General features: G+C 46.9%; 1 protein-coding gene and 1 long non-coding RNA gene across 7 annotated transcripts in view; one reads left to right on the top strand and one right to left on the bottom strand.

Moving 5' to 3' along the window:
• Positions 1-17,649, top strand: part of LOC132427124 (uncharacterized) — a 227,101-nt gene that overhangs the window by 138,985 nt on the left and 70,467 nt on the right. The gene's annotated exons all lie outside the window — the stretch shown is intronic.
• TNC (tenascin C) overlaps positions 1-17,649 on the bottom strand; it is a 93,986-nt gene that overhangs the window by 46,668 nt on the left and 29,669 nt on the right. For all 6 annotated transcript variants that reach the window (XM_060014252.1, XM_060014253.1, XM_060014255.1 and 3 more), the window contains exons 3-10: positions 15,604-17,013; positions 14,050-14,313; positions 12,846-12,961; positions 11,943-12,099; positions 7,556-7,825; positions 6,617-6,802; positions 6,284-6,373; positions 4,548-4,811 (exon numbers count right to left, since the gene is read on the bottom strand). In XM_060014252.1, the coding sequence (XP_059870235.1) occupies positions 4,548-4,811; positions 6,284-6,373; positions 6,617-6,802; positions 7,556-7,825; positions 11,943-12,099; positions 12,846-12,961; positions 14,050-14,313; positions 15,604-17,013 (2,757 nt within the window). The remainder of the gene's footprint in view (positions 1-4,547; positions 4,812-6,283; positions 6,374-6,616; positions 6,803-7,555; positions 7,826-11,942; positions 12,100-12,845; positions 12,962-14,049; positions 14,314-15,603; positions 17,014-17,649) is intronic.

Raw genomic sequence — 17,649 nt, 5'->3', positions numbered from 1 at the left:
CTTTGTAGATGGTACTGATAATGTCTGTAACCTTGTACCCTGTTATCCCCAGCTCCATCATACAGCAGGACTGTATGGCTGGTGTTTCACTAACATGAAGTTTCTCATGCCTTTGAGCTTCTCACATACTGTTCCTCCAGCTGGAAATGTCGTCACTCCCTTCTCCACTTGCCCAACTCATTTTCCTTTTTTAGGATTCAGCCAAGTATCACCTCTTCCAAAAAGCCTTCTCTGATACGCTGCCTTCACTTTGCTCAGGTCTGGGATGGGTATCTGCCTCTGTGCTCCTGTAGCTTCCCACACTTTCCTCTAAGCAGACTAGTTACGTTCCTATAATTTTGGTTTTGGTCCTGTCATTCTCACTGCAATGTGTGTCATTTCCTGAGTGGAGGGGTTGTGTCTTTCTGTTCTCTATACCAGCACTGCCTGACCCATGGCAGGTAAGAAATAAATACTTGTTGCATGGATAGATATTTGACTAAATTTCAGTTTGCTCCATGAGAAAATCAAAATGGAAAATTAGAGCAGAATGTTTTCTATTACTTGCAGCTGTGGCTAAAAACAAAATTCCACCTCTCTGCTTCCCAAACCCTTGAGAATTACTGGGGTATCACTGTCAAGTCTTACTCGGTGTGGGAGGATGCTTTATTGGCCTTGGGTTTCTGCATATCCTCCCCGCTTTATGGCCCTTACTGCTCAAAGAAAATCATGGCCTCCACTTCAAGCAGGGTGTTGTTGAGTTTATTAGAATACAAATATGGGGCCAGAGGGGGAGATGCCTGGCACAGACTCATTTTGTTCAATGCTAACAGGGATAGTACCTTTTTTCTTTCCTTCCTTCCTTTTTCCCCCCTCTGTCCCTTTCTCCTTCCCTTCATCCTTCCTTCTTTCTTTCCTTCCATTTTTATCCAGAGTAAGCTTAATTAAAGACTCCAGAAGAATGACTTCCCTTCCCTTAATCCTTAAGAGAGAGAATTTGGGCCTTTGATACAGAGGTGAAAGAAAAAGACCAGAAGATTCAGTGGAAATACTGCCTCTGGAGGAGCTGGAGTCCGCAGATGCTCGTGAAGCATACGCCCCGTGTTTGGCTGTGTTCAGGGTACTGGGGCTGCAGCGCTGGATGAAGGAGACAGAGTCCTTTCTGGCTAGAAGTAGGAGGCAGGCCATAGGTGAGTAAACCAACGAGTGAGTGACGTGAGGCAAGTGTCATGAGGAGCTCTGGAGCAGCATGAAGGGGTAAATCAGGATAGGGCACCGTTTTAGACTGGTTGACAGGTCTGTTGAGATGAGACTTGAGCTGAATGAAATGAGGGAGGTGCTAGGTGTAGCACTGGGGGAAGAGTGGTATCTAGGCAGCAGGAGTAGCATGTGCAAAGGCCCTGAGGTAGGAGCAGGCTTGGCATGCTTAAGGAACAGCGAGAAGGCCAGGGTGACCACGGTGAAATGAGCAAGGGGACAAGTAGTGGGAGTGAGGTCAGAGAGATGGGAAGGACCAGACTCCGTAGGGCTGTGTAGCCTGTGATAGGGTCTTTGCATTGTATTTCAGGTGTGATGGGCAGCTAGGTGAGGCATACTTTTAACTTAACTTGGTGCTGCATCAAGGAAAAGGCTTGCGCTTTGGCTCAATGCCGCGACTAGAGCCCTGGAATTCTCTGGGAAGAACGCTTTGGGGCAGCCAATTTCACATCTTCTCTGTAAAACCCACAGACAACGAGGGACACTTTGCAGACTTCTGCTGTTCAGAGTCGAGTAATGCAGAGCTGGGAATCCCTTTCTTCTGACCTTTGAACCTACAACCCTTTGACATTTCAGGACTCATAACCACATGGTACCTTCCTCTAAGCCCTCCCACTTTTCCTGTTTCTTTTTTCTCCCCATGTGTTTACCAAGGCCGGGTGCCTGGACTTCTGCTTCTTTGTGCCTTCCACAGCATAGTCCTGCTTGCCTAGTTACAGCAAGTGAAGGTGTCTGTTTACTAGACAGTTACCTCCTTGGAAGCACAGACTTGTCTTCATGGCTGTAGTATCCCCGGGACCTAGCACGGAGCATGGTTGTAGTGCATTACTGACTGAGTAAATGAAGGAGATATTTACTGGGAGGATATTGTAGGAGATATTTATTGGGAAGATAGACTTCAGGAGGTGGAGAGAAATGTCCACCTCACTTTTAATAAATAAAATCGTTCTATGGAGAAAGCCATAGAGAGAAATATTCTAGAGACAATGGGGGAAGAGCCCATAAAAGGGACTTTGCACATTTTTCCTGTAATGAAGAATGTCTTTAAATATGCAACGTGATTTCTTTGAAACAGTGTTAAGGAGGCACGGCTGGGGAAAAGAAACCACTGAGCCCTTGGGATGCCAAAACTGGGCTCTTAGTTAGAGACAAAGTAATTCCAGCCTGTGATTCACTTGAAAGCTTTCATCTCCCTGAGCCGCTAAAGCCTGGGGATTCCCTGCTGGAGATAGGAGATAAAGTGGCTATAGCCAGAGGGTAAGATGACTGAGTGGAGATAGGAAACTCTCTTTAATCTAGCATTTGTAAAACTCGGGGGAAAAGTGAAGAGACAGGGAAAGAGAGAGAGAGGGAGGGAGGGAGAGGAGGAGGGAAGAGAAGAAGAAATTCCCTCTCTTGTTTCTCCGATTCATTTGTGGTCCCTTCGCATCTTATAACAAACTCATGTTTATAAAGCTGAACCATTGAAACCTCTACCGTAGATTTATTTCTTCCCCAATTTATTCTCCCCTCCCCCCTCATCTATGATCAAGCTACCCACCCCCCACCGCCACGCATCCTTGACGATCATCTCATAGCTGCATGGGAAGCAGTCCATGCACAGAGTCAACAGAATTGAGCACCTGAGCTCACTTTAGACTTTCTGAAGAGGCTGCTCTTTGTCTACTAAATACCCCTTCTCTCTCTCTTCCTTACAAACTACCACAATTTTATGTGGGCAGCAACATGCTCCGCCAGCAGACTACCTTTCCTAGACTTACTTATAGCTAGAAGTGGCCAGTGAAATGCAAGTAGAAGTCATTGGTGAGGTTTCCAGAAAGACTCTCATCTAGAAGTTACTTTTTTTTTTTTTGGTTTTGGCTCTTCCTTCTTCGTGCTGCCTAGAACACAAATGTGAAGGCTGTACTGAAGTAGCCGTATTGTGACGTGGAGGTGACTTTGAGAATGGAAGCCAAGAACTAAGACTAGTGAAACAGAAAGCTAGAAGGAGCCCAGATCCCCGATCATTTGGAACTGCTGTGCCATCCCTGAGCCACCTATAACCGCAGACTGACTTTATGAGAGAGGAAACCAACTTGTATCTTGCTTAAGTGACCGTTATTTGAGATTTCTGTTATATGCACGTGAAAGTATCCATAAATGACAAAGACGCTTCAAGGCGTTTCCAAATATGCCCGTCAGTGCAGCACATTTTCTGCTTATGGAGACTCAGCTGGAGTAGCATCTCTGCCAAGACACCGTCCCTGGCTGCTCCTGACTCCCCCAGTCACTCCCTTTCCTCGGCTGAGTGCTGCCCGGTCACTCCCTTTCCTCGGCTGAGTGCTGCCCAGTCACTCCCTTTCCTCGGCTGAGTGCTGCCCAGTCACTCCCTCTCCTTGCTTGAGTGCTGTCTGACATCCATCTGGTCTTCCCCCAGGGACTGTGAGTAAGTGCACATGAGTCAGAATAGCAGTGCTAAGTACATAACCCATTTTTTTCCCCTCCAGTATCAGCATACCACAATATATTCAGTGGGTTCTCAATACATACTTATTATTGAATTGAAACTAAAGACTATTACTTGTCAGACCCTGAAGAAGTAACATTTTTCCCCTGAACCTCTTGAATATTTGGGGGCCAAAGTTAAATGTGTATATTTTCATATAGGAAGAACTGATTTTTTTTCTCAATTTAGCCATTGAGAAAATATGGAAGCAGGTACAAAGAACAGGATACTTGGGCTAGAAGGGATACTGGAGGTCAGGATTAAGCTGTCGTGCAAAAACAAAGTTCACCTCTTAATGACCAAGAGAAAATGAGAAGGCCACCGTGGAAGGCTCAAAGGACCGTGTGCAATGTTTCAGGTAACCTGAGAGGAAAGCAAAAGACCTGGAATAAAAACAATTAATGGGAAAAAAACAAGGAATTATTCCCAACATCTTGGTCATCTTGAAAAGAAATAAAATGAAAAGTTAATTAATTGTGCTAAAGAGGGAGGAAAATGAGAAAAATTTAAAAGATTCTGTGAAATGCACAAAATTAAAAAAAAGAAAAGAACCAAAGACAAACACAAACTTTGATGCTTTAAGTTCTCCTAGGAGGAAATATTTAAAAACCACTTTGCTTGCCCAGCTAGGGAACTTTGCTGTTGATGAGTTGACAAGAGGAAAAGATAGGTAAGTAACTCTTTCAAATGGGATTTAGAGCAGTCATGAGTAGAGACATCCCCACGTCTTCCCATCTGGTCTTCTCATTTGAAGACAATCTGGCTGATGGGTCTGCAACCTCAGAATCAACAGAGGGTACGGCGAGAGCTCAGAGGCTGACCTCACCTGTGGATGCCTGTACCCGTGCAGGCTTGCTCTTGTGCCTGCCCTTCTCTGCTGTGAGGAGGATGGTGTATTCCTGCCCAGGTTCCAGGCCTTTCAGGACGTAGGAGGTGGTGCCTCTGGGGAGCTGTACCTCCACTGGCTGGCCCGAGGGAAGACTGTAGTTTAGGCGGTAACGGTCACACTTGGCCAGTGGCGCCTGCCAGAGCAGGGTCAAGCTGGTCTCCGTAGTTTCAGAAACCCGAAGGTCCCTGGGCGCGTCCAGGTCTGGGAGGAAAACAGAGAGTTGAACACCCTTCAGGCTTCAGGGCAGGACTGCTTCTGGGGCTGAAAGCTGGTTGTGGGCTACAGTCCTAGGTCTGCCGTAGCGCTGTGTGGCTTCAGGTGACTCAGCTGAGTCTCAGTTTTCACCTTTGTGAGATGCTGTTATTGTACGGTACCTCACTGAGTTTTTGAGAGATTAAAAATAATATAGTGATATATCCATACCATGAAGGGATACTCAATCAAATGCCTTTAAAAGGAACTGATTATTGATACAAGACACAATTTGGATGGATCTCAAGAGAATTATTCTTAGCGAAAAAGCCAATCTCTAAAGGTTGCATATTGTATGATTCCTTTTATGTAGCATTCTTGAAATAACAAAATTGGATGCAGCCCAGATCAGTGATTGCCAAGGATTAAGGTGAAGGGGAGGGTGGGAGTTGCCTTGGCTATAGAACAGTGTAGCAAGAGCGATCCTTGGGATTGGAACTATTTGGTGTCTGACTGTCGTGGTAGATTCCAAAATCTACAAGTGATAACAAGTGGTAGCTTCCAAAATCTACAAGTGATAACATAGAACTAAATATATACACACACACACACACACACACACACACACACACACACAGCTGAGTGAAATCTGAATAAAGTTGATAGACTGTATCAATGTCAGTTTCCTGGTTGTGATAGTGTTCTGCAGTTACACAAATTTTACCAATGGGGGGAACTAGACAAAGGGTACAGATCTCTCTGTATTCTTTCTTACACTGCATGTGAATCTACAATTACCTCCAAATGAAAGATAAAAAAGAATATGTATAAGTGCTCAGCATTGGGTCCTACATAATGATCTCCCCACACCAGCCACCCTTATCATCACAGTCCGGGGGGAGATAAGCAGGAGGCTGGTGGAGAGGTAAAGGGAGGAGTTTTCTTTCTTTACAAATTTTCCAGAAAAAACAAACAAACTTGCAGAAAGAATCAGTGGCCTCAAATCATGTAGCCCCTCAGCATCCTCCCGCAGAGGCTGGAGCTGCAGGACGCAATACGTAAGAGCAAAGATTGCCTTAAACTACGCTCCTGCCACTTATAATTTATGTGATGAGGGTATGCAATATAAGTTAAGTGTTTGCTAAGAGAAAAGCCCCCAGATGTGTTTTGATTAGTCAGTGGTTTATAAAAAATTGAATCAGTTGCCAACTTTCAAAAGTTTGTAGATCTCTTATAAAGTCTGGTTCCAATTTTTGTAAAATATCCCGTCCCCCTTCCTGCGTAGAGAGTAGCGTTAGGATCATTCACGTGGGGAGTGCCTATGCTACTTTGGAATGTGGACATCTGGGCTGGATGATCCTAGAAGCCCCGCCTCCCTCTGGGCATCTACTGTTTCTTTTTAAGTAGGTTTCCTGCCTCCTGGACCCTGTTGTGTCTGCTGATGGTAGTCCCATGGAGGTGGGAATCCAGGCGGGCCTCACCTGTGGCCGCATTGATGGTGGCTGGGTCACTCTCCTTGTCCCCCTTCACGGCAGACACTCCAATACCATATTCGGTTCCTGGCCTCAGACCTAAGAGAGAACATGCAGGTTGAGATTCAGCCCAAAACTGGACAGACTTTCAGAAGGCCATAAAAATAGCCCTGAACTAGTCCCTGAAGGCTACGATTTCTCAATGTCTGGACTGTTTCACAGCCTGACTCACTGATGCCCAAGTGAGATGGGTAGCTGGGAACCGTTTTTATTCCCTCTCTGGAGGGTTGCAACGTGGGGACATGCCCCCAGGGCCAGTTGGGTCACGGACGCGGACCTCACCTGTGAGTGTAGTTTTGGTTGTGGTTTGTTGCCTCCTGGGGACTTCTACCTCGGCATGGTCACCTCCGGAGATGGGTGCGTACTTAATTCTGTAATTGTCGGCGGCCGCCTTGACATTCCTCCACTCCAGGGTGATGCTGTTGTCTGTCTGGGAGATGCGGCGGAGATTTCTGGGCGCATCCAGGCCTGTTTGGGAGAGGAAGGGGCATTGGTATGGAGAACACCAGGCACCAGGAGAGAGGGAGTCCTTGACAGTTCAAGGTGAGACATGAAAGGTGCCTGCCATTGGAGAGAAATGACAGAATTGCCCACACACTTCTCTGGTTCAATAGTTAATGCACACATCTAAACAAATACTACATGCTTGACACTTTCCTGATTATTAAAGCACATGTTACCTCAATCATTCACGTTTTCCACCGATTTCGTGCTTAATAAAAACTGTACAGAAACTTGCAAATAAGCTCTGTGACTGTAAGAACAGGTTTGTTGTATTCATCACTGGATTTTTAATAACTCATATGGAGCTTACCGAGCTCTGAAAAACTATTTAGTGAATGAATGATTGACGCTTTGGTACTTTTAAGATAGTGCTGTAGGCTAAGAAGTTAGAAGGCATCTTTGTCATTTATGTTTTCCATATACTGCATTTTGTTATTAAAATATTTATTTAAATTTTGTTTTAACCAAAATGTCTGAGAATCTCAGACCAGAATCTTCTATGTAGGCAAAAATTTTCTTTTGCCTTAGAAGGTTATTTGGGGTAATATTAATCAATCAATTGCTACAGTATTTTAAAATAAAACTTAAAGGAATGAAAATCCCCTTTCCATTGTTTCCACTGTAAAAGGAGCCTGGAAGACACCTCGACATGTAGTGGGGATGGGAGTCTGGCAATCTTTCCTCTCCTGGGGCTGTTAGCAGGGGGAGGCCCGTTACCTGTTGTGAAGGTCTCTCTGGCGGGGCTGCTAGACATGTCGGCCCTGTGGGAGATGAGGGAAACCTCGTACTCTGTGTCTGGCTTCAGGTTCCCGATGGAGTACTGGTTCTCCTCGTGTGTGAGGTCGATGCTGGTTCGGTCGCCTGGCACATCTTTGATCCCGTATGTGAGCTCAATGCTGTCGATCTCGGCCAGGGGCTTGGACCAGGTGATCAGAGCAGTGGTGTCCGTAACGTCTTTCACTTCGATCTGGCTGGGGGCGTCCAAGCCTGTGACAGGCAGAGGACAGAGGGGTTTCAGAGGTCAGGGCCAGTGCCAAGGGCTGAGCAGAAAGAGGGCTTGTAGCCTTCCAGATGCGTGAGCGTACGTTCAGGTGCGTACTGGCCAACTGACCTTATTTTGTCTTTCGGAACCTCAGTTTCCTGTTTGCTATGCTATAAGTAGGGATGATGACGATTACCTTGTAGGGTTTCTGTTTTTTCAAACATTAAAGGAAATAATGCGTGTGGAGCATCTAGCGCATGGCCTGCAATGTAGTGGTTATATGATAAATGGTTGTGACTATATTATTATTATCATCATCATCATCATAAGTTGAAGAAACACACTTACGGGCTACTTCACTTGAAAAACATTGACTTAGCCTCTATGGTTTTTTAATTAGGCAGAACTCCCTAATTGGTAACTTCTCTATCCAAATAATGAAACAGAAAAGTGAGGCAATGACTGTCTTGACAATGCATGGAAAGTTAGTTTTGATGAAAATAATTCAAGCAAGAAAGTCACGGCTATCTCAAGCCTTGCGTGTCTCTGAGGCCGCATCTTGGCCCTTCCTCCTGCCCTGCTGCGCACCTCCTGCCCCACCCACTCTGGGCTTCCTGCTCTGACAGCATACTTCTCCTCCGAGAGCACCCCGTGTTGTTTCTCACCCCCGGCCTCTACACTTGCTGTTCCTCTGTTTCTTCTTCCTGAGATTGCTCCTCTCCCTCTAAAAATCTCCTATTCATCCTTCAAAATCCCACTCATATGTCACTTTCTAACAAGAACCATTGTCTGACCCTGCTGCAAACAGATAAACACATACTCCTTCCCCTAGGGGTATAAAGTTTCAGTTTGCAAGACGATTAAGTTCTAGAGGTCTGCTGTACAGCATTATGCCTCTGGTTGACAGTACTCTATTGTGCACGTAAAAACGTGTTAAGAGGGTAGATCTCCGGTTAAGTGTTCTTACCACAATCAAAAATAAGAACTTCCAAAAAAAAAAAAAAAAAAAATAAGAACTTCCTAGTATTGTGCTTTTCTCACTATTCTGTAACAAATTTGTCACAGTTTATTCAAACCGTATTATACAATCTAGATAGGGTCATTCAGAGAGTCGGTCTTTGACCTTTTTTTTTTTTTTAAACTAGATCCTTACTCTATTTACAATTTCCCCTTTCTTCTTTGCCTTTAATATTTATTTATTTATTTTTGGCTGTGTTGGGTCTTCGTTTCTGTGCGAGGGCTTTCTCTGGTTGTGGCAAGCGGGGGCCACTCTTAATCGCGGTGCACGGGCCTCTCACTGTCGCGGCCTCTCTTGTTGCGGAGCACAGGCTCCAGTCGCGCAGGCTCAGTAGTTGTGGCTCACGGGCCTAGTTGCTCCGCGGCATGTGGGATCTTCCCAGGCCGGGGCTCAAACCCATGTCCTCTGCATTGCAGGCAGATTCTCAACCACTGCGCCACCAGGGAAGCCCCGGTCTTTGACCTTTTTGAATCCCGAGTGTCCCATCAGGCTTTGCCATTTATCTTTACTCTTTTTTTTTCTAATTAGATAATTTTAATGCATTAAAACATTATATAGTAAAACATACCAGGCTGAAAGTTAAGATATTAAAGCATTCAGTCAATGTTTCTTCATTTTTTTAAATAGTTAAGTTTGTGATTTCAGCACTGGTTGAGGAAACAATATCAAATGAAAGGAACTTGGTTTTATAAAGGGAATGAGGAGGAGGAGGAATAATTCATAGCTGATTGTGAGAAACCTGCAGAGTCTAGTTTTTGAACTCTATGAGTTGATACATTAGTCTCAGCTCACAGATGTTGAAGCCGTGAAATCCACAATGAAAATAATACTGCAATTCAGCAGTGAAGCCTCCCGTCCTATGATCTTCAAGGTGCTAGGAAACACCTGAACCATACCTACTATCTTTCTTAACAGCCCTTTCATTAAAGAAGTTGAGATACAGTCAAGGACACCGATCTCGCCCTAGGTTCAGAACCCTTCAATACAGGAGATTAACGTTGTCTTGTGTTCACTATGTGCCAAGCACAGTGCTTTGTCGTTTAAGTCTTAACTCTCGTGACTATGCCGTAGGAAGATATATGAACCCGGTTTCCAGATGGTGGGTCTAAGGCTTAAAGAAGTGGATCTACCCAAGGTGATGGTTATTGGTGAAGCTGAAATTCAAGCTCAGGACTCTTTGGATCCAAAGCCCAGGCTCTTTCTCCTTTAAATGATGGCTTTCAAAAATATTTACATATCAGAAATGGTTGTCATACAATCTCTATATAGAGCTGAGAGGGAAGGAGCTAAATATGAAATTTTTAAGATCCTTTAAATCTGGGAAAAGATCAGGTATCCGCAAAATAAACAGGTAAGTATCTGCCTCTCAGTGTTGTTATTTATGTGATTATGAAACTTCAAATGTTGGGATGTTTGTCCTTCAAGAAGAAGAAAATAAAGCAGCCAATCCCTAAATTTAGATTAAAAAGAAAAGGGCAGATGAAAGAAATGTCTTTTGTATTTTCAATGGGCCGTCTCTATAGCAAATAAGCATTTGCTTAATCTTTTCTATGGCTTTCTGGTGATCTAATGATTTTTTTCTTGTTGGTACCCGCCTTCTACCTACCACAGTGTGATGTTGTCAGGATGTTGGAAAACACTTGCTTATAAAAAAGACAATCTTATGAATTGGATCTGAGTTAAACAAAATGTGCAAATATTTAAATGCAAGATGTTCTTTCTTGTCATTAGTAAACAGATTTAAATTGTCCAATCACCCCCTGCCAAGAAGAGTCAGTACCTTAAATAGTTGGCACGTATACTATCTTGAAGAAGATAAAGAGATTTTCCCAAATGTCAGTGCAAATTTTATTTGCTTATTTATTTATAAAAATTTGCTTCTTGATAGAACAACTCCAAATTCAGGATTTTTATTCCCCCCACCAAATGATCTAGCAGTGCCAAGTCCTACTCTACACCCAAGAAGTTCTGATCTCTTTAGCACTGAGTCACATTTTATCTAAGTTCCTGTTGAAGACATGGAATCCACACTCTACATAACCCGGAGCCTAGTCAATGTTACCGGTAATGGGGTTAAAGTCATAAAAGTAAACCCAGGCTTAAAATTCTGGCCCTGATAGTATTAAACGTGTGGTGTTAGTTAAACTGATTCAGCTTCTTTAAGCCTCAGTTCTGACTCTTGAAAAATAATAGCATTAATATTGTCCCTACCTTTTCCATAGGACTGGGTACTAATATTGAATCAGATAGTATGGTAGATTATTTGCTAGAGTCTCACTTATTTGTTTTCCCGTATCGGTGCCCCTTTGCAATGTCACTTTGAAGCTTCTCACATAAAGAGATGGATCTTTTCCCCCACCCCTTCAATCTGGACTGGCCTTGAGATTTGCTTTGATGGAAGTGACCCAGTGTCTTTTGTGAGCCTGCTCAGCCGCCGTGAGATCAGGCCCAGGCTAGCCCACCGGAGGCTGAGGGACCATGTGAGGCAGAAGGGCACCGTCCTGGCTGAGGCCATCCTGGGCCAACCAGCCCCCAGCCCATACAGATGCATAAGTGAGTCGAGTCAAGAACAGAAAAACTGTCCAACCCCAAACCACCAATGTGCAAAAGTATCATTTCAAGCCACAAGGTTTGGAGCTTGTTTTTTATGTAGCAAAAGCTAATTGAGGGCTTCCCTGGTGGCACAGTGGTTGGGAATCTGCCTGTCAATGCAGGGGACGCGGGTTCGAGCCCTGGTCCAGGAGGATCCCACATGCTGTGGAGCAACTAAGCCCGTGCGCCACAACTACCAAGCCCGTGAGCCACAACTACTGAAGCCTGCATGCCTAGAGCCTGTGCTCCTCAACAAGAGAGGCCACCGCGATGAGGGGCCCCCGTGCCACAACGAGGAGTGGCCCCCGCTCGCCACAACTTCAGAAAGCCCGCACGCAGCAGCAAAGACCCAACGCGGCCAAAAATAAATATAAATAAAATAAATAAATTTGTAAAAAAAAAAAAAGCTAATTGATACAGATGCTCTGTAAGAGGGCACGTTATCAACCAGAGATGCTTTGCAGTACAGTCAGCTTTATCCTTGTGTCAGTGGTGTTAAAGGTGATACTCACGGGTCGTTGTCACCCTCTTCAGGCTTGGGCCCCGGGTATTGTTTTTCACGATGTGCAGAGATATCTCATACTCTTGCCCGGGAGCCAGGCCAGTTTGCCGGTACGTGGTCTCCGGCCTCCGCAGGCTTTTGGTGATCTCTTCCTCATCTTCTTTATTCTGAAATAGAGAGGCACCTTTGTAAGACCTAAGGAGGTACCAGCTCCTTCATTTATGTGATTCATTCATTCTGTATTCATGCCTTCCTCTTTCATCTATCACTAGGCACTTACTAAGCATCTGATCAGCATGGCAGGTGCTGAGGATATAGAGACATGAATACATCTCTCAAGTTGGTTTCTCCCTCCCACAGACCTCTCTACTCACCCCTTTGACACTCAAGTCAAATGACAGGCATGAGAACCAAAGGAACTCTGGAGTCACCAAATCAATCCTTCTTTTCATAGACGAGGAAGCCAGCATCCCAGAAGTCAGGTCATTGCCCCATCTTCCACATAGCTAGTAAGAGGCAGAGCTTGACTTTGAACTCAGGGACCACTTTCCTGCCTCACATGTGCTTTTAGGCACAGAGAGAAAGGATACTGAATCTCAGACATGCCTGGAGGCATTCTGAGACAGAGACCATTTCTTGTCTTCTTTGCCTCTGCGTGGAGATTTGTAAGACTGTCATGGGTACTCGGAACATAGAGATGACTTGCCATCTACTTACTTAGGCTCTCAGCCCTAAGTGCTGTGCTTATTGACTTCTTAAGTCACTTAAAAATAGATGCAGATGCACAGGGGCTACTTAGAGCCTTGTCCCCCACCAGAAGCCAAGGAAGTGAGTTGATAGAAAAGTCTACAGAGCCTGTGAGCATCTGTCAGATTCTCGTGGTTGAAGGCGCCCACTCCTCTGTGCCCCTTACCATATTCCGGAAGATGACCTCCCACGTTTCAAAAGCGATGTCCACAGGATCCCACTCCACTTCCACAGATGTCTCCTTGATGGACTTGAATTTTAGACCTTCAGGTGTAGGCAGGTCTGTCAGGAAGAACACAGAGAGGAGGTAGAGATGACTACATGTGGGATGGAGCAGACAGACCTGATTCCACTAAACCCCACAGGGCTGTCTGTCAGAGCTGGAGTCTATTTAAGGGTTCTCCTGGGATGCCGTCTACTATGAGGCGTCATGGAAATTAATATCAATATACGGACCAACCATATGATTGAATACTGGCAATTTCGTATGCTTAAACCTAATATGACAATAGACTTTGAAATCATACAGATGGGCTAGAATCTCAGCTCCATCATCACGACTTTTGTGCACTTGGTTGAGTTAACAAAATGCCCTGAGCCTCAGTTTCTTCATCCAAGAGAAGGAGCTAAGTATGCCTACCCCTTGGGAATGTTTTGAGACTGCTGAGTTCCACAGTGACTGCTGGCCATGGTCCCTGGCCTGAAGCACAAGTTTAATAAAAGCAGCCAATGTTACTATTACTAAGCAAAAAAGAACCAATTTCTAGCCACAGCTTGCTTTTTAGGAGTGGAGGTAATTATTCTCATGTTGGACTCTTAAAGGAAGAATAACATGAACCTTGATGTTTCCACTTTTGTATTTTTTAAATATATAGACAGTGAGCTCCATAGAAAGGTAGTAGTAGAATAGAGTACTTAAGACTGCTGGGGTTCAAATCCTATCTCTACCACTTATTAACTGTGTGATATGGGATGAGATGCTTAACCATTCAGAGTCTCAGTTTCCTCATCTGTAAAATAGGTTAACAGTAGCTCCTGTCTCATAGGGTTATTGTGAGTTAAATGAGTTAGTATGTGAGGACTTTCTTTAACAAATAATCAATGGGTTATAGGAAGAAGAATACATATATATGTATAACTGAATCACTTTGCTGTACAGCAGAAATTAACATTATAAATCAACTATATGTCAATAAAATTTTTAAAAAATTCATTGGGCTTAACTGGATTCCAGAGTTTTAACTAGTGTAACTGCATAAAGACAGCCATAGAGCTGCAGGGGCAAAGGTGAGGCAGTAACTTATGGGGGGGCTGTGTACTGGACAGGAGGAGGGCAGTGGAGGCTGCCGAGAGGTGTTCTGCTCACTCACAGGTGGCCACCCTGGCGCTGACAGGAATGCTCTTCTTGTTCTCCAGGACGGCGAACACGCGGATAAGGTACTCCACGCCAGGCTCCAACTCCTGGATGGTGGTGGACGTCTGGTTTCCAGGGACGCGGAACTGCATTTCTAGGCCGTCTTCGTGGGTGGGCGTGTACACGATGAGGTACTCTGTGACCCGCATCTCATTTTCCCAGGCCAGGTTTATGGTCTCTTCTGTCACTTCTGTCACGATGAGGTCTTTGGGAGGGGACACTGGCAAGAATAAGGAAGGACAGTTTGGGTCAGATGGTGTCATAACGCACTCAATGAATTCCCTCTTGGTTTGTTTCCCTGGACCTGTCTCTTCCCCCAGTCACGGAGCCCTGAAATCCAGCTTCCACTTTCTAAAATGCAGACTCATCAAGGACCCTCCTGGTGTGACCCATCTTCAAAACCTTTGGTGGCCATCCCTTGCCTTCAGGCTAAAGTTCCAGGTCTGCAGCGTGGCCTTCAGGGCTCTTTGTGAACTGGCCCCTCTGACTTCTCCACTCCCTGGACCTTAGTTCACATTCAGGCCATCTGCATGGGAAAGTGCAGCCTGGGCTTGGCTTTCTGCTCTGAACTTCACGTCATACATTCTTAGCACTGGGAGGGTATTTTAGGCTCATCTGGTCCAACTCTTTCCTTTTCTGAGAGGTGAGTGAGGCAGAGGGACTTGCTCAACTTTGCTTACTCATCAAATTTGGAACGTACCTCTCCTCCCGGCCAGCCTGGTCTTCCTTCCAACCAGGCTTCCCTGGCTTGGCCATGTCAAACACAGAGCCGTGTGTTTGTTTTTATGTGCCAATGGCTTTAATCAAGGCAGAAAGTCTCCATTACGACAGGTATATAAGGGTGGATGAGGGAAGTACAAAGAAGACCCTCGTTAAACATGAGCATTATCGGTCTTTGCTGTGTTTTCACTCAACCAGTGTTTACTTACTGAATACATGCCCTGTGCTAACTGCTGGGATAATGCTCCTTTAAGGCACTCACAGTCCTTGGGATAAAAGACAGCAACAAAAAGGTGATTAAGAGACGGGCCTGCTTCATAGGTGATCAGCACTTCATCTTTAGCTGAATGTGCATTTAAAACAGTTTGTTTTATGTAATCTCACTGTCCATTCAATTTAGCTGAGTTTTTACTTCCATTCAAATGAGGGATTTAGTTCATTATTGGTTCCATGTCAATACAGAGTAGGAAAGAAGGTTGATGTTTAGCAAAAGGGAGGTGAGCGTTTCATCTACCCTCTTCGTGGGCACTGGGTGTTAAACTCAGCGTAGATGAGTTACCCAGATTCAGGTACCAGCTCTGTGAAGTATAAGCTGTGTGTCCTTGGGACAATTCCATAACCTCTCTGAGCCTCTGAGCCCTCAAATAGATAGCTCTGTAACAGGTAAGTCAAAGAGTCGGTGTGTGTGTGTGTGTGTGTGTGTGTGTTTGGTATAACATGGAGTTCTCCAGCACACGCCAACTCGATGATGGCTGTCATCACGCTAGTTCGCTGGAGCGCTGGTACTCACCTTGGGAGCAGTCTTCTCCGGTGTAGCCCTCATTGCAGATGCAGCGGCCGGAGATGCACTGCCCCCAGTTGCTGCAGTCGTTGGGGCAGGAGCGCTGCCCGCAGTCCAACCCAGTGAAGCCCTCGTGGCACACGCACTGGCCGTCCACGCAGCGGCCCTGGCCGTGACAGTCGTCGGGACACCTGCGCTGCCCGCAGTCCTTGCCCGTGAAGCCCTCGTGGCACACGCACTGGCCGTCCACGCAGCGGCCCCGGCCGTGGCAGTCGCCGGGACAGGAGAGGTCTGCGCAGTCGGGGCCGGCGAAGCCGTCCTCGCACACACACCGCCCGTCCACGCAGCGGCCCCGCTGGCTGCAGTCCTGGGGGCAGCGCAGCTCCCGGCAGTCCTCACCCATGTAGGCGTCATCACAGACACACATGCCATTCAGGCAGCGGCCGTGCTGGTAACAGTCATGGGGGCAGCTCATCTCGCTACAGTCATAGCCCTGGAAGCCGAGTTCGCACTCGCACCGCCCCTGCACACAGCGCCCGCGGCCGTGACAGTCGTTGGGGCACCGCAGCTGCCCGCAGTCCTCCCCGGTGCGACCCTCGTTGCACACGCACTGCCCGTTGACGCAGCGGCCATGGCCGCTGCAGTCGCGGGGACACCGGAGCTCACCGCAGTCCGCGCCCGTGAAGCCGTCGTCGCACTCGCAGTGCCCGTCCAGGCAGCGGCCGCGGTCGTGGCAGTCAGAGGGACAACGCTTCTCGCTGCAGTCCGCACCCGCGAAGCCCTCGTCGCACACGCACTGGCCCTCGTCACAGCGGCCGCGGCCGTGGCAGGCGTGGGGGCAGGCGAGCTGGCCGCAGTCCTCACCCGCGAAGCCCTCGTCGCAGTAGCAGGTGCCGTTGACGCAGCGGCCGCGGTCGAAGCAGTCGTTGGGGCAGACGAGCTCGCCGCAGTCCTCGCCGGTGAAGCCCTCATCGCACACGCACTCGTTCTCCACGCAGCTCCCGCGGCCGCGGCAGTTGTGCAGACACAGGGGCTCGTTGCAGTCCTCGCCGGCGAAGCCGTCCTGACACACACAGCGGCCGTCCACGCAGCGGCCGTGCTCCTCGCTGCAGGGCACCGGGCAGGGCTCCTGGCTGCAGTCCACACCCGAATAGCCTTCGAAGCAGACGCAGGTCCCGTTCATGCACTTGCCCTGGTCATTGCAGTCGCTGGGACAGGCCAGCTGGCCGCAGTCCTCCCCCGTGAAGCCCTTGTCACACACGCACTGCCCGTCCAGGCACTGGCCTCGCAGGTGACAGTTGCCTGGACATTCAGGCTCAGAGCAGTTGGGGCCTTTCCAGCCCGGTTCACACACACAGCCACAGCCTTCAGTGCTGAAGTTGCCCCGGCCGCTGCAGAAGGGTTTGGTGTCCAGGTGGCCTGCAGGGAGGGAAGAGAACAGAGGCTCTCCACTGAGCACCAGCAGCCCAGTTTCTTGGTTTGTAGCCACAAAACCCAAATTCAAATTCAGCCAGAGCAGGGTTGCACCCTCAGGCCCCATCTGGCTTGAAAACCACTTGCTTATTGTGTGAAATCAGTTGGGGCCTCATCTAATGGTACTAGGTGGGAATTCTTAACCTGTACTCTCTGAAATTGTAGGTTCATATGCAGATTCTGTGTGTGTGTGTGTGTGTGTGTATGTGTGTATATTTCCATCCCTGGGGAGAACTCCCATAGTTTTCATCAAATTTCCGAGTAATCCCGTGACCCAAAGGTTACGAATCACTGCCTGTGCAATGCATTATGCTGGCCTGTGTTGTTACTTTTCCCGTACCTAGCCAAGGTCAGACATACAGGAGAATAAGTGTTTCACCAAGAAATAATTGTTGAACTGAACTCAGTTCTGATGCCTCGACTCAATAGCTGTGCTGCATTTGCAAAAAATTTTAGACGCTCTGGAGCTGTTTCTTCGTCGGTCAGGTGGGACCAATGGCCCACTTCCCTGGGTAAATCAGGTTAAACGAGGACATTAAGGACCCGCTGTTGTGCTTACTGTGGTTTCCTTTTGCAGAGCGC

Source organism: Delphinus delphis, chromosome 6 (genome assembly GCF_949987515.2).
Source record: "Delphinus delphis chromosome 6, mDelDel1.2, whole genome shotgun sequence".
NCBI lineage: Eukaryota > Metazoa > Chordata > Mammalia > Artiodactyla > Delphinidae > Delphinus > Delphinus delphis.
This window is presented reverse-complemented; position numbering and strand designations above follow the sequence as displayed.